General features: G+C 38.9%; 1 protein-coding gene across 1 annotated transcript; it reads right to left on the reverse strand.

Annotated features, from left to right (window-relative positions):
* Positions 1–208: 208 nt before the first annotated feature.
* On the reverse strand, positions 209–14,529 carry pla2g6 (phospholipase A2, group VI (cytosolic, calcium-independent)). Its single transcript, XM_062435876.1, has 18 exons — positions 14,500–14,529; positions 12,003–12,223; positions 10,617–10,826; positions 10,155–10,335; positions 9,707–9,894; positions 8,668–8,764; positions 8,198–8,380; positions 7,566–7,674; positions 5,844–5,960; positions 5,130–5,220; positions 4,655–4,818; positions 4,424–4,574; positions 3,519–3,655; positions 2,815–2,969; positions 2,655–2,706; positions 2,168–2,283; positions 1,858–1,931; positions 209–1,396 (listed from the first exon to the last, which is right to left on the reverse strand). Exons 2-18 carry the CDS (start codon positions 12,215–12,217, stop codon positions 1,252–1,254), a joined length of 2,385 nt encoding a protein of 794 aa, XP_062291860.1. The 5' UTR covers positions 12,218–12,223; positions 14,500–14,529; the 3' UTR covers positions 209–1,251.
* Between the last annotated feature and the right edge of the window lie 953 nt (positions 14,530–15,482).

The raw sequence follows: 15,482 nt of genomic DNA on the forward strand, positions 1-15,482 counted from the left end.
GAGTTGTGGTGGTGGGATGACCATTTTATCTTTAAAGTCCTATTATATTACACTCTGCTTTGAATTGGTCAATGGTCACCCAGCAATTAAATAAGAAAACAGGGCTAATCTTATCCATGCGGAGTTAAATAACATGCAAGCTGATTTTAAAAGCAAGTGCACAACAAAGAAAACAAAACAGTCACGGACAGAACTGAAATCCATAATATATTTTATTACCATACCAGTATACACTTCAGTTATTAATCCATATACAAAAAAACATAGGAAATAATTTGTTATCTCTATTTTATGTTGTGCAAGAACCAGTGCAGTATTGTTTCTTTATCCTTCAAGTAAGTTGATAATTCAAGTCTAGAAGTCCAGTTGAAATGAGAACATGTTAAATATTTGTTCATAACACCTTTACGAAAGGTTGTAACAGTGTACAGGGTGCAAGAAAGTTATCAGTGGGTGTGAGGTTAGGTTTTAAGTCAGCGTAAATAATCTATAGAAAGGCATGAAAATGAAATTAAAGACAACAGGACAAATTTGGGCCCCAGACACATAAGGCAGAACTGGTTCCTCATCACCATCGTCCAAACTGCGTTATAGTATATTGCAGATTTTGTGATGCTACTTCAGGGTCCTTCTGATATGGCCTTAAGGAATATGTCTGTACATTGTCTTTGTAGCTACTTGGGTAAAAAAAGAGAAAGACATGATGAGGGATGTTATAGTTTTATCACAACTAATTTGAACTGGGTTCAAAAACTTGTCACGCAACACAATGGAGAGGGGGAGGATGACAGTGAGCTGACGTGACCACAGTCACGGTGTGTGCTGAGTTTAGTTTGACCTGGTTGAAACCACTTCCTTCTATCTTTCACATACTGAAGAAAGGAGACCTCTACACTATATTTCATTGGTTTATATACAAACACAGTAAACTTGATAAAGTCAGTGATAAGGTCATAAGATGCTACATAACTTGTCTTTGAATAGGTGATATACTGTCAGTTGTTACCCTGTGTTAGATTTCAGTCTCTTTAATGTTTCCCACATTTGCTATATGAGACATTTGAGTTTAAATATGAAAGTCATTAAGCACACCAACACAGACATCGTAGTCTTGATTCAAACACATGGCTCACTAATCTGTCCTGTCTTTGAATCCTTTGCTCTCTTATTCTCTTTATCTTTTGCTTTCACATTCCTTTTTGTTCTTACAGCCACATCTTCGTAGCCTGCTCTCATAATTTTCTTTTGCTTTCAGTTTTCCATCAGCACTTTTGCCAGAGACTGGAGGACTTCTCTCTTCTCGTACAGGTACATTTGGGTTTCCCACAGCATGTCCACCAGGATTGCGTCACTCACTTCATCCAACATCACCTCCTGAGACAGCTGGGGGCTCAATCTGCACAAAAGACAATACAGAAACAGTACGTTTGAACTAATAAACCAACTATTAATACTATTTATGCCCATTTGACAAACACAAACCCAAGCAAAGTAGATAGGTACTGTATGCATATCAGGCTGTAACAATGTTGCTCACTTTAGCTGAGCTAAGACTTTGCATGCATGTGTTATACTATCCATGATGTTATAGAGCTACAGTAATGTCCAGTTTAGGTCAGGCACACATTAGACAACTATGCTACGCCAGAAACAGCACATCAACATGTACTTCTGCTTTCAAAGAGAAACATGTTTGCTTTAAATTATCACTGTCAAATGTCAGCTATAAAACCTAATTCTTTGCTGTTTGCAAACCATATCTATGTGCTCTTTGTCAGTAAAAATGTTAAAACAGAAAACAGAGATGACAGTAAAATTAAAAGCTGACGTGCAGCAGCAGAGTCACAGTTAGCTGACCTGTGGTAGATGGTGTCGATCATTTCACACCAGGATCTCGCTCTGTCAACTGCACAGCCATCAGAATCTGTACACTGTCCAGTCAGAGAGAGAAGAAATTTCAGTATTAGAGACTCTTCCTGATATGTTATATCTGGCTATCATGTCCAAAATATAAGGAATATTAAAAGGCTTCACAAAAAGTGGAAAAGACAACTCCAGCAGGATGAATTAATATACAAAAACATTTAGTTTCAGCTATGGATGATGAGCATCTAGCACTAATTGATATAACCAACACACAAAGTCAGTTTACAGGCACTGTACTCACACAGTCCACCAGCATCTTGCCCAACTCTTTGGCTCCTACAAAGCTCTTGGCCAGCTCCAGAGGGTTGGAGGGTCGGAAAACATCCACAGAGCTCACCGCAACCTGAGGAGGTTTACCTGGAGACACACAGGAGCACAGATACTGTACAGCTGGAGGAGCAGCAGGAGTTTCTAAATGTACTTATTGACAATGAGCTGTGTAAATGTACATTGTCTAGTTCAGTGTTCAGTGGCTAAGGCAAGGTAAAAACACAGTAGGAGTTAGGGATGTAACTCACACTGCAGCCACCCGCTTTAAAAATGCATGAATTTAGGGCTGTGTAGGCGCCACGGATGAACAGCATTCATTACATGGTAAATGATATCTCATGGATATTGCATGATACAGTTAATAAGGCATCACATTTCCAATATCTCTGTATCAAGACAATTCTCAGGCATTTTCTTTGTATATTATTTGCCACTGTAGACACAACTGAGTGACTTACCAGTACCAAGGGAGACCACCATACCCAGCCTCTTGACCCCCGTCCCGTGGCCCTGAGAGAGAAGAGTTAAAAAGAGAGGTGACAGATCATTATTATTATTTAAATGTGCATTTAACAAGATCGAAGGAGGACTAGATAAGGAATATGTTAGGTTACCTACCTCTGCTTTTAAGGCTTTGTTGTAGTGATGGATTTCTGTCATGGCGTCTAGAGTCGGGTTGTTGGCCAATAGTCCTCCATCCAGAAAGCGGCCCATCGGTCGGAAGTAGGTGGGGGCAGCACCACTGGAGCGGGCAGCTCGCCACACAAGTTGTTCTGATATAAACGCAGGGATATTAAGGTTTTAAGAAGGCACAGAACTCTCACTCTTATAGACTAGTCTTTCATTCTGGGTGCATGCTTCAAATTAAGGTGAAATGTCACCGTGCATAAATAACCCGAGTCTTAAACAGTAAAGAAGCACATTCATCCATGTTGAAAAGGAAGTGGGGTGGAAATGTTTTTTACTGCTTTGCTATATAAAGTGTATTCTTGGTAACATTTAAACAGGTGATTTTGTGACTGACAAAATGGAGTATCATTGTGAACCTGTTCCTTTGTCTCTCAATCACAAATACACACACCTTCTTCTTTCACCTTCCTATGCTTTCTGGCTGGTTCCTCTGTGTATCCTACTATCAACACATCCTCATTCTCCCATCCTGTAACAACAACAGGGCTGGCACTCAAACAACTCCGCACGAACAGACTTCTCAGGCAAAATTCTTTCCTTTGTCACCATCTGGTGGTAATGTTAAGGACACTGTAACACACACCACCACCCACCATTCATTAAACATTTGAGCACGAGTGCAGGTCTCGTACCTTGTGGGATAGTGAGAGGCTGGAACGAGGCAGTGGTGGCATACGGAGGCTCTTTGTGGACGGAGGGACGGTCATAGTTCCTAAAGATGTGCAGCTCTCCTGGATGTCTGTCAGCCAGAACACTGGTCACCATCACCCTGTACAAGAACAAATGAATGAGTGAAAAGATAACAGAGGAAATGTGACTTCAACATAAAAGGTTCAATATCTCAGCTTTTGTTCATAATAAAAGTGTTTGATATACAGATTCTGGACTCTCTATTGCAAATTTTTAACCAAGCAAGCAGCATTGTTCAAGGGACGGAGAGGTCTGTCTGTCACTCTTTCTTTCTCTTCATTTTGGTCAAGAATTAAATATCTCAACAACTATTGGACAGATTTGCATGACATTTTAAACATGTCCATGATCTTCAGAGGATGCATCCTGACTCTGGTGATACTCTGACTTTTCCATCTGCGTCTTTACGCAGCAGACAGTTTTGGCTTTTAGTGAAATGTCTTGACAACTTTTGACTTTTTACATGTTTCGAAAAATCTGTCTGATGTGCAAAAGAGATTCTTAATATGACATCTACTCTTTCTACCTCACTGAACTTTACAAGCATGCAAATATTTTTCATTTCAAAAGTTAAACTACTAGATACAAGATGTGTCCTTCGTTGCTGAAAAGTCCACTCTCAGTGTACGTCCACTGGAGGTTTCATATCTCCTTGTCACACTTGTGTAAGTTGCATACTGGACGAGAAGTAGCTCCCAAACTAGTAGTGATGTCACAAATCATGCTCATATCAACACAGAAACTTTTCCACTTCTAGTGTCAAAATCTGCACATACATCATTATGTCAAGCGAAAGTAAAGTAACAATGAGAAAAACACATTTCTGAAGTTTGACATGAATATTTACCGGGGGTATTGGACGTCTGTCATCTTGGTGTTCTCTCCAAATTCTTTCTTCAGGAAATCCTCCAGTGGTGCTGATTCATAAGGTCGGGACCCCTTGAACACTTGCTCTTTCATCCTGAAGTACAGGCAGCGAAGGTACTCCATGGACTTTCCTACATATTGAAGAGATGTCATTATTGTTTTGATGCTAGGGGATAAAAACTCTATGAAGTGGAAAGAAAAACACACCTACCATGGACTATAGCGAGGGCCAGGATCCCCCCAGTGCTTGTGCCGGCCACCCAGTCGAAGAGATCTTTGGTGGGTCGACCGGCCTCTCTCTCCAGAGCGATCAACATCTGGATCAGCACCAGGCCTTTTATACCTCCACCATCCAGACACAGCAGTCTTTCCATCCTGCAGAGGAGAGGAGAAATCACATGTTCACAGCAGAACTCTATGTGTCCTCTAAGACAATAAAACAAACAGATAACATGTTTTCATGTTAAAATAATGAAAAAGCAACAACTTTGTTATTATTATCATGACCCTTTTGCAACCTGATATTAAAACTTTACTTTAAAGCAACATTATGCAACAATTTTACCTTAAAATAAAGGCTTCAAAATCATTTTGATGGTTGCTACTCAGCAGAAGTCACGTAGTCTTGCTTTCATTATTAAAAAATAATCCACAGATGGGGAACTTTGAATTACAAACATACTCACTTTCTTTTCCCCATTTTGGGTCCGTCCACTTCAGACGTGCTTCTACTCATTGCGGTGACTGCAGCCCCCACGAAAATGATGTCCTCAAACCCTGTGAGCCAACCACAACAGCTATTGGTGTGGGACCAACACGAGGCAGCAATAATGATTAAACTCACGTACAATAAATGGAGACGGAAGGAGGTCACTGGGTTTTCTACAAGCCACAGGGGAGTTTTTAGTGTCAAGTAGATATGTTTGCGTGTTGCTTTCATGTGAGGAGGTTTCATTTATGTTATTTTATAAGAGCTAATAAAAAGATAATTGGGGAATTCCATTACACATTAATATACTAATCACTCTCATACTGTCACCTTCCTTATCTCGGATATCTTAGAAAACACAGATCTTGTTGGGTGAGTTTTAAAATCAAGTCATAATTCAAACTTAGCGTTGAAAACACCTCACTCACAGGAATACTGAAGAACAATAAAAACCTGATCTCAAATTCCTTCTTTTTGTTTTATGGTATTTTAAGGATTAGAGACGCATCTAAAGTTGCACACAAAACATTTTAAACTAACCAGCAAACTAAAACAGCAAATGTAAAAATCAAATAATGTAGAGTCATAGAAAGTGTAAATTAGCTCAAACAACAATATACCCTGTAAATGAAAGAAACACTGACACAGAGTGTAGTGGAGGATAGGCAGAGGTAGGGACGTTGGTTTTTACCTATGCCTGGAGGTTTGGCCTTGTTGGAGATGGGGGGAGGACTGGCAGGGGAGGGGGGGAGGCACCGCTGGACCCCTACACTACACAGCATGTCCAGCAGTATCTTTCTATTCGGACCTTTCGTTTCAACAAAAGCATAAAACACACATGTACATGCACGCAAATGCAGTTAGACATGCACACACAAACACACACACCACAATAAGCAGAAGAAAAGAGATGGGGGGTGAAAGATAGAGACGGAGAGAGAAAGCAAGAATGTAAGCAAGCTGTTAGCAATTATCATGCATTTTCATAATCAATAAATGACAACAAACTTTCTGCTTCAGTGCATCAAGTGTTTCATACACAATTCTCTACATGTGAAAACAACAAATATGCTCATATAATTAATCTTGTTTCAATATGCAGACAAATCCGAAAGAAACAACATACAAATCTTTATTAGAAATCACTGAAATGTTGAATTATTTTGCCCTTTTCACAGTAATAAATGTTGTGATGGTAGACATTAATTGTTGTCAAAGAGGTTGAAATTAATTTTTAAAAAGGTGCATTAAGTCAGACATGATTGTCATCTTCTAGGAAGTGCAACAATTAATGTCATCTCTGGCACAATCCCAGGCTAACACAATAAAAAGTGAACAGATTGTGATCTTCTCATGTTTCCTTTAATGCTCTACAGACTAGAAAGTCAACATGCAGCTCAACAGAGTCCTGACTTTCTACATCCATAATAGCAGGCCTTCAGTTTATGCTTTATATCATTTAAAAATCACAATACACCGAATTGACTCAACTGGTCTACGATGCCATCCAGTGCAGCAGTCATGTCATAAATACTACATTTGTCATGCTGTTCTTGAGTGAGTGAAAATCAGGAGTGTGTACTGAAGGCCTGATAATAAAACCTCAATCATGTTTTTAGCTTTTGTAACTTTAATGTTTTGAAATGCTTCCCTCTGCTGTTGAGTTGGTATAATGTGAGCAGGTAGAGAAGTTTTAACTCCCCCGTAAAGATCAGAGAGTGACTTCTGAAATCACTGAGTAGCTGGAAATGATAAAATCAAAGCTTTTTACTGCAGATGTATAATGGCGTGTTTTTACAGCAGAAGGAATGTCCAAACTATTCCCCTAAAGGTTCATGTAGCTGCAGGTTTTCATTCCAACCAAGCAGGAATACACCAGGATTGACTCATTTGATCCACTGATCTCAGTCTTCAGACAGTTGATTGATTGAATCATGTGCTCTTGATTGGTTGGAATAAAAACCTGCACACACCCGGCCCTTTATGGAATAGTTTGGACTGAGCCTGATCTATAGCATCTACAGTATAGTTGCGTGATGCACCTTTAAAATAAAATGTTACAAAAGGTGCAACCAAGCTACATCTGGACAGGCACAAAACAATAAATTAGTAAAAACAATGATGAGTGGAAAAACTGGACTTTACGTTTAAAGACGAGACATTAAAGATTGTTTAAAGTTTGTAATTTGATCACAAAAATCATTTTCATGCATCAGCTTCAACGTATACATTGAAATACATGCTTTTAAATGAGACTACGTGTTAGCATGTTATAATCTGATCAAACAGGCTTGTTAGGTCACATTAAGATTTATATAGATCACAGCATTTCACAATTCTTACTCTGCTCCCTACTTTCCTATTCTACCTATGTACTGTATACCTCTCTTTCCATCCCTCCCGTCTCTCTTACCTTTGCTAGTGCGTGCCGCGATCAGTCCGGGCGTTTCTCCTAAGTCGTTGTGGATTTCCACATCAGCTCCAAACACAATCAGAGCTTTGATCAACTCCATGTGGTCCATCTAATTAATGAGCATAGCGTCAAACAAACGAAGCATTATTACAAACATCTGTATTTCCACAGTAGAATGACAATTAAAGAAAAATCTAGCTTTGGAAACTCTTTAATATTTCATCAATGTGTGATGTTCAAGTCAATTAAATATGATGTAATTTATAGTAACTTGCAACACTGAGAACGTTTTTCCTGTTTTTCCAGTTGAGAAAAGCTGAGTTGTGCACTTACATCAAAAAATAAACATTTGCTTATCTCAAGTGTGAAAGATGGATAAAAGCTTCTAGTGTAAGCATGCTGCCCATACAGAAAAGCAGATATGCAAAGTTTTTCCTTGTGGTGTGGTGCAACCTGATTTCATTGTTCTTTGGGATTTTAGGGATAAAACTCCTCTAATCTGACTTGTATCTGTGTTGCAACTACTTACATCAACATTTTTCTTCCCTTTAAAGAACATTTTCAATATCAGTAAAATATTGCTTTTCCCAGGAAGATAAGAACAATGCAGACGTGATATAATGCACATTCACCTTCATAGCGAGGTGCAGAGCTGTGTTTCCGTCCTGTCCCTTCAGGTTGGCATTGGCTCCGTGGGTGAGTAACACCATGGCTGCCTCAAAGCGGCCCTTCTTGGTCAGAATGTGGAGAGCGCTCTCTCCGGTCTTACTGAGGTAGTTCACCACGCAGCCGTGCTCTAGCAGCATACGACACATCTGGCACGGAGACAGGAAGGCTTAATTAAGTGGTCGGAACAACAGGATTTCCTCTGTTCCTGCTCTTCCAAAAGCATAACTCACAGAGGTGGGGGGACTGCAAGCAGTGCCAAATACTTGTACAGGATGAAATTAGTTTGGTAAATGTTCAAACTCAAGCTGTTTGTTCACACAGGATATGAAGTTCATATATCATTACTGTCTTATCAATGTTTCAACACCTTTATTTCAGCACATTTTAGTGTCAGACTTTTGTTTCTAACCACAAAACACATGATGGTTCTCACATCAGCAGTTTTGGACCAGTGGAGAGGCGTTCCTCCATACAAAGAGTCCTCAGCGTGGAGCTGGCCCGGGTCTGCTTTGAGGATCTCCTCCACACACCTGACAGACACAAAAAGAGACGAGTCACACGTACGATTAAATTCAAACTATAGACTTTGTGTTCGGGAGTTTAAAACATGAGCTGATGACCACCATTCAATATCTCTACATACAAAAACAAACTGCACAAAATCCACTGTTTTTATGACAAGCATTTTTTATCTTATTCTGTGCAATAAAACATTTAACAACCTCTATATATCTGATGTAGTGCTTCTAAGATGTAGTTTCCGTCATTACAAAACAGATTTGCTGCTCTTATACCAGAGTTGGTAATCACTACGCCTATATGCACATGTTAAAAAGACCAGGTCAAAACCTTATACAGTATATGGCTGGACCATGTATGAAACGCCTGGTTACCATCAGACATCACAACAGTTTTTAAGATGTTTGTTTTTTAAGTAAGTTTATTTACTTGTTGAGCACCTTTAATACAGTAACTGTAACTCAAGGTGCTTTACACATAAGAAAAACATAAAAAATACACTGCACCAGATTTTGAGTGCAGTGTTGCAAGAATGCTATTTTTATATATTTTATACGTTATATCACTTACACACAACCCAAAAATAAGTTTTAAATATCAAGTTAATCATTAATGATCCGTGTATAACCACAACACATTGTGTTTCATATGTGTAAAGTTCAAGGCTGGCCCCGCTGTTGCAGTCCAGTGAAAAAAGCAAAGAAAAAAAAGTGCAAGCATTCATCTACCATTGTGGTAGAAGAGCAGCAGGGTAACCAGGGAAACGGTTACTTCAAAAACAGGTGTTTTGTAGTGTCGTTGAGGAAGATTTCTCCCAGTTCCTGTTATTCTGCTCTAAACTGTCGCTGGTATCTGAAAACATACGTTTTTAATAATAAAATAATAAGGTAATGCACCACAGAGTGCAGGAGAGGACATACAACCTCATCACCCTCATCCCTCCATCAGCTCACCCCTTCTCGCTGTACTTCATGGCTGCGTGGATGGCGTAGCCTCTGCCGCCGATGATGTCACACTTGGCCCCGCCGCCCAAAAGAGCTTTGACGGCCTCCACTCGGCCCAAGCGGCAGGACACGTGGAGCGGCGTCTCCCCATTGTTGTTCAGCTCATTCACGCCTGAGCACAACCGTGAGCAAAGGACCTGGATGAGGAGAGGATGGATGGAGTGATGGATGACAATACAGTAGAGAAAAAATCATGTTAATGTGCTGGTTTAAGGACTAGTTACGATTTTTCTTTTTTTCTTTGACCTGAAAAAGCACTTTTCACTCTCAATGGGTCAATCAGTTGACTTTAAGAACATTGAAACACATTAATAAAAGAGACTGATCCATCATTTCTCTCCTCACCTGATTTCATAATAAGAAACGACAGAGTTTTAATCTTTTCACGTGTACTGACCTGGATGATGGCAGGAGAATCCTGCTTGGCGGCGCTGTGCATGGGCGTCTCTCCGTTGCGGTCCCTGATGTCGGTGCGAGCCTGGCTTTCGTCCAACAGCTCCTTCACACACGCTGAGTCGCTGCGCTCACACGCCAGGTGCAGCGGCGTCTGACCTGATGCGTCCCGAGCATTGATCTGACTGGAGGCAGAAAGACAAGGTTGATTTGATTTGTGGACATAAACGAGAGCGGCGTCAATGAATAATTACAGAAAAGTTTTGCTGATCACATCTTATCAAACATGAAGATTTAATATTTTTCTCAGTGTTATATCATTGTAACATGTATCCTTTTTATAGACTAAATAATGATAAAATGAAAAAAATTACAGATTAATTGAAAATGAATTAATTATCATAGTTGCAGTCCTTATCAGATCCACCAAAACTAAATCCGACTGATTCACCACATCCGGTCTCACCTCTGGACATAGTTATGTTTGAGACACTCCCGCAAGCCTGTATCCACGGCGATGTGGGCCGAGCTCCAGTCCGGGTGGCTGCGGATGCAGTCCACGATTGGCTGGGTGGTCTCGGCCTTCAACGGCAGCGTCTCGTAGAAGGGTCGAAGCTTGAGGGCGTACTGTGGGAACCAGTTCATGGCATCCTCCTCCGATGCCACCTGAAACAGCCTGAATCAGACAAAGCAACGGGCGCAACGTTACATTTCACAAGAAGCTAAAGAGGAAATATAAACTGGTTACACTGATACAAATGATGTGAGATAACTGCATTGGAAAAGAAAGTGGGATTCCTGGTAGAGTACTAAACTCCAAATCCATTGAGCATGTTCCAAACAATATGAAATCTCAAATTTCCAAGTCATGGAGGACATAATACTTAAATTTCACTTGTTTGTTTGGCTCACATCAGTGTTTCAGATCACTCCGAAGAAGGCTCTGTGCCAACACACATAAACAGTCTTCTTTTGTGATGTGAGCCAAAAAAGATGAAATGTTAGTATTTTGTCCTCCTTGACTTGAGAATTTGAGATGTGCTACCTTTTCATATTTTTTGGGACATGTAAGATAAATGAGATTATTATAGGTTAGGGCATTCTTCAACTATTTTCTATGAGGAAAAATCATTCCAAAGGGCTCGGAGTCTGAGTGCTTTGAAATTAGATTTCCTGTTGATACGTGTCGTGGCTCGTGATTTCAAAGGGCTCCTTTATTTATTTATCGAAGGACACTTTTCAAATGACATTATATGAATATAGGATGTACTGTGCATAGAAGAGATTCCCTCTTGTTCTCTGTTTTGGTTCCCACTACTACTGAACTTTTATTTCATTCACACAGAAAACACAAATATTCACAGATGTTGTAATATTGAAGCATTTAAAATAAATTAGCTTTGACAGATGTCTGCAAACTATCACCTTTGACCTACTACTAGATGTCATCATAGTATGCAGTAAGTTCTTAAACAGCTTTATCTTCTGGACCTATGATGTTAAGTTTGCTGTTATTGGGATACGTTGCAGTCAAGCTCCACTCTTACATGTAATACATTATCTCATAACAGATAACAGATTCAACCTTTACTTTCAGCTCAGACCACCTTGCTTACACCTGCCTTTCATATCTATGGATCAATGGCTCAACAATGATTCATTCAAGATAAACTCCTTTGATTCAGTTAAGCTGCTTTGTTGGAGGATTGTGTCGGTCAACACCACGTCTTCTTAAAAACCTACTGGTACTTTCAGATGACATTTGCAAATCCAATCCTGGATCTGTGCCACATTACACCACAAATGACACATTCAACACTCAACATTTCCCCTCGATGTGGTCAATACTGACCTCAGAGCCAGATTCGGTGTCTCGGGACACATAAGCAGACAGTCCCATGACTGGTACTGGCTGTTTTTGTACAGAACAATACGTCCCTCATCTTTCAGCAGGACTTTTCCTCCTCCGCCGTAGTCGGTCAGCGGCACATCTCTGACCCGGTACGGGTTGGTGAAGAGGGTTGAAACAGACGAGACTGTGTCCAAGAGCCGGCCCAAGAACTGCATTGTTACCTAAGATGAAGAAGAGAGAGTTTAAAGGAGGATGAAACCATTTAGTTAATAGTATTTGTGATCTCTGATTGATAAATAATGAAGTGTGCCTCTCTTTCCTTCTCTCCCTTTCCTGTTGATTTCTCCTTTCTCTTTCAACCCCATTCAGTCAAGGCAGATAGCTACCCACATAAAGGGGTTCTTCCTGTTAAAAGGGGAGTTTTTCCTCACCTCTTTCATCATGTACTGCTCATGTATGCATATGTTATAAAAACCAGGTCCGAACCTTGTACAGTATATGGCTGGACCATGTGTGAAACGCCTGGTTAGAGTCAGACATCGCAACAGTTGTTGGTTTTTTCATAGAAGTTTGTTTATTTATTTGTTCAGCACTTTTCATTCAGTAGCTGTAACTCAAGGTGCTGTACACATAAGAAAAATATTAAAAATACTTAAAATGCATTGCAGCAGCTTTTGGGTGCAGATTATATGGTGCTGTTGTAAGAAAGATTGAGTTCAGATTTAGACTTCTTTGTATTTTTTTTGTTTAAAATATTATTTTACTTTACCCATAATGCAAAAAATAGCTTAATGCAGAATATATCAAGTTAATCATTGATGGTTAGTGTAAATGACCCAAAGTGTAGAGTGAAAATCTGTGTTATTGGCGCGCATTTGAACAAGGAAGTGCTTTATTTAAAAAAAGACAATAGACGCATGTAACATGTCGAAACTGACAGTAATTTACAGTGGTGATGACGCACATCTCTCTCTCTCTCTCTCTCTCTATCTTTCTCCCGCTCTTCTTGAACAGGCGGTATCTGGATAAACTGATAACATACTGGGAGTGTAAATGGTCACTTTTTTACCCGAAAAAATAGTACAACTTAATAATGCCAGGGTTCCCACACATTTTTACCAATGAATTTTCAAAACTAAACGGAAATATTTCACCCCATTTCCATGACTTAATTTAAGTAGTTTAACAAAGGTTCCTCCCCCAGAACATTTTTAACAGAGTAGATTCCTACCCCTACCCCCCCTTCATTTCCTGTATTCTCGAGCCTTTTTCAAAGTGTTTTGACACTTTGATCTCACTAAATGATGCGTACATTTTAATAATTACATCCATATGAAGCGTTTGGCCCCAGATCACATATTAGAAGATATCAAAAAGCTAAAAGTATAGAAGTTGATGATCAGTATATTCAAAATAAATGAATCTACAGATTTTTGACATGGTAAAAATGGGGGCTTCAAGTTCATGCAGCCTGTCTTATATCCATTATCTTTCATATCAGATCGGGTTATCACTCATTCAAAAGTTTTCCAAAACATTTACCTAATTCCAAACAATTTCCAGTTTTTCTAATTTCATAACTTTTCCAGGAATTTCATGAGTGTGGCAACCCTGTAATGTGACATATTAAGAGTGTTGCAGCGTAAATCAAAACAGCGTAATCATCACCGTTGTTGCTGGTTGGTGTTTCTTCCTGTTAAAGGGGAGGTTTTTTTGCTCAGCTCTGTCACCATGTACTGCTCATGTGAGAGTGCTGTCTCTCTTTAAATTAAATTAAAGAGTACAGTCTAAACCTGCTCTATGCGAAAAGTGCATTGAGATGACTTTTGTTAAGATTTGGCACTATATAAGTAAAGACTGATTGATTAATTGATTGATTAAATGGCAGCATATGCAGAAATGTTAAGATGTGCACTCTTCAGCAGCTGAGTTTGGTTTACAGCAACCTGACTGTTCTCAACAATAATGAATGATTTATTGTATCTCCAAGCCAGGATATAAGCTGTCAAGGGTAGCAACAGGTAAAGCTAGTATCTCGTATATTACTATTATAGTTATTCTTATAGGTTTCACCTGCTGATAATGTCTAATTTGTAGTTTAAGGTTACATCTGTCAAATTAAACACTGTCAAAAATCAAAAACAACAGAGCTAATACATCCATTATTACAAGCTTGACTTCCATAATGAGTTCATGTTAGCTGTCAACTCCCCACTTCCTGTTTCACTTCAGAGGACCCTCTCTCTCTCTTACACACACTGTGACAAATGAGGCCCTCGTTTAGTTAAATTATAAACAAATGGCTCCATTCATGCTGCTCACGAGTTTCTAGTTGTCCTGAATCAATTTGACATGATACCGATGTCAAAGCAGCCAAAACATCTATTTAATTCCTCTCTTTTTTTAATATGCAACATATCCTGAGTGTGTATAATTCATGAGGCTACCTGTGAGGTAAAGCTAATCGTATTAGGTAGTATGAAAGCAGCCTGCTCACCTGCTTACTGTCCTCTGAGCTGCTCACTGACTTCTGACGGCTACATCAACAACCAGCACACTGCAACCAACCCTGCTGCAAAGCATGACCAACGGGGCTCTGAGCCAATCACAGCGCAGAGAAGAGAGGCGTGCTAGGGAAAAATGGGCGGGGCGTAATAAAGAGAAAGTATTGGTTGAAATTGATGAGAGTGGAAAGTCCCATCTGTCAGAAAATGACCTTTGACATATCAATTTAGGAGAAATGCAACTTGAGATGACTATTGATTAATTGATTGATTGATTTTATTTATAGATTATCAGATAGAGAGACAAAGGAATCCAAGGAATAACATGTAAAAGTAAAAACACTTCTTTCCAACATAGTCCCAACATGTTAGAAACAAATGATTATCAATATATTTAATAATTAAACAAAAAAAGCTGATACCAATAAATATATATACATACATATACATACATATATAGATAGATATAGATATATAGAGACAAATAGATAGACACATACGTACATACATACATACACATACATATGTATATGTATGTATAAATATAGATATAGATAGATAGATAGATAGATAGATAGATAGATAGATAGATAGATAGATAGATAGATAGATAGATAGATAGATAGATAGATAGATAGATAGATAGATAGATAGATAGATAGATAGATAGATAGATAGATAGATAGACCTGTACTTAACTTCCTGTATGTTTTGTCACTTGTAAAGCTCTTTGAATTGCACTTGATTTTTATGAACAGTGTTTTACAGTTTATATTTTAGCTTCATTAGTTTTATTAAACACTAAAAAAACACAACACAGGGGTGGAAGAATGTATTCCAGTCCTTAAGTAAAAGTAGAAATATCACAAATTAGAAGTCAAATTCTGCATTCAAAATTTAACTTGCATAAAGCTACATATGTTTTGTCTACAAAATATACTCATATAATATAAAGTGAAAGTGCCTTAATGCAGAA

The sequence above is a fragment of the Scomber scombrus genome, chromosome 2 (assembly GCF_963691925.1).
Source record: "Scomber scombrus chromosome 2, fScoSco1.1, whole genome shotgun sequence".
NCBI classification, from domain to species: domain Eukaryota; kingdom Metazoa; phylum Chordata; class Actinopteri; order Scombriformes; family Scombridae; genus Scomber; species Scomber scombrus.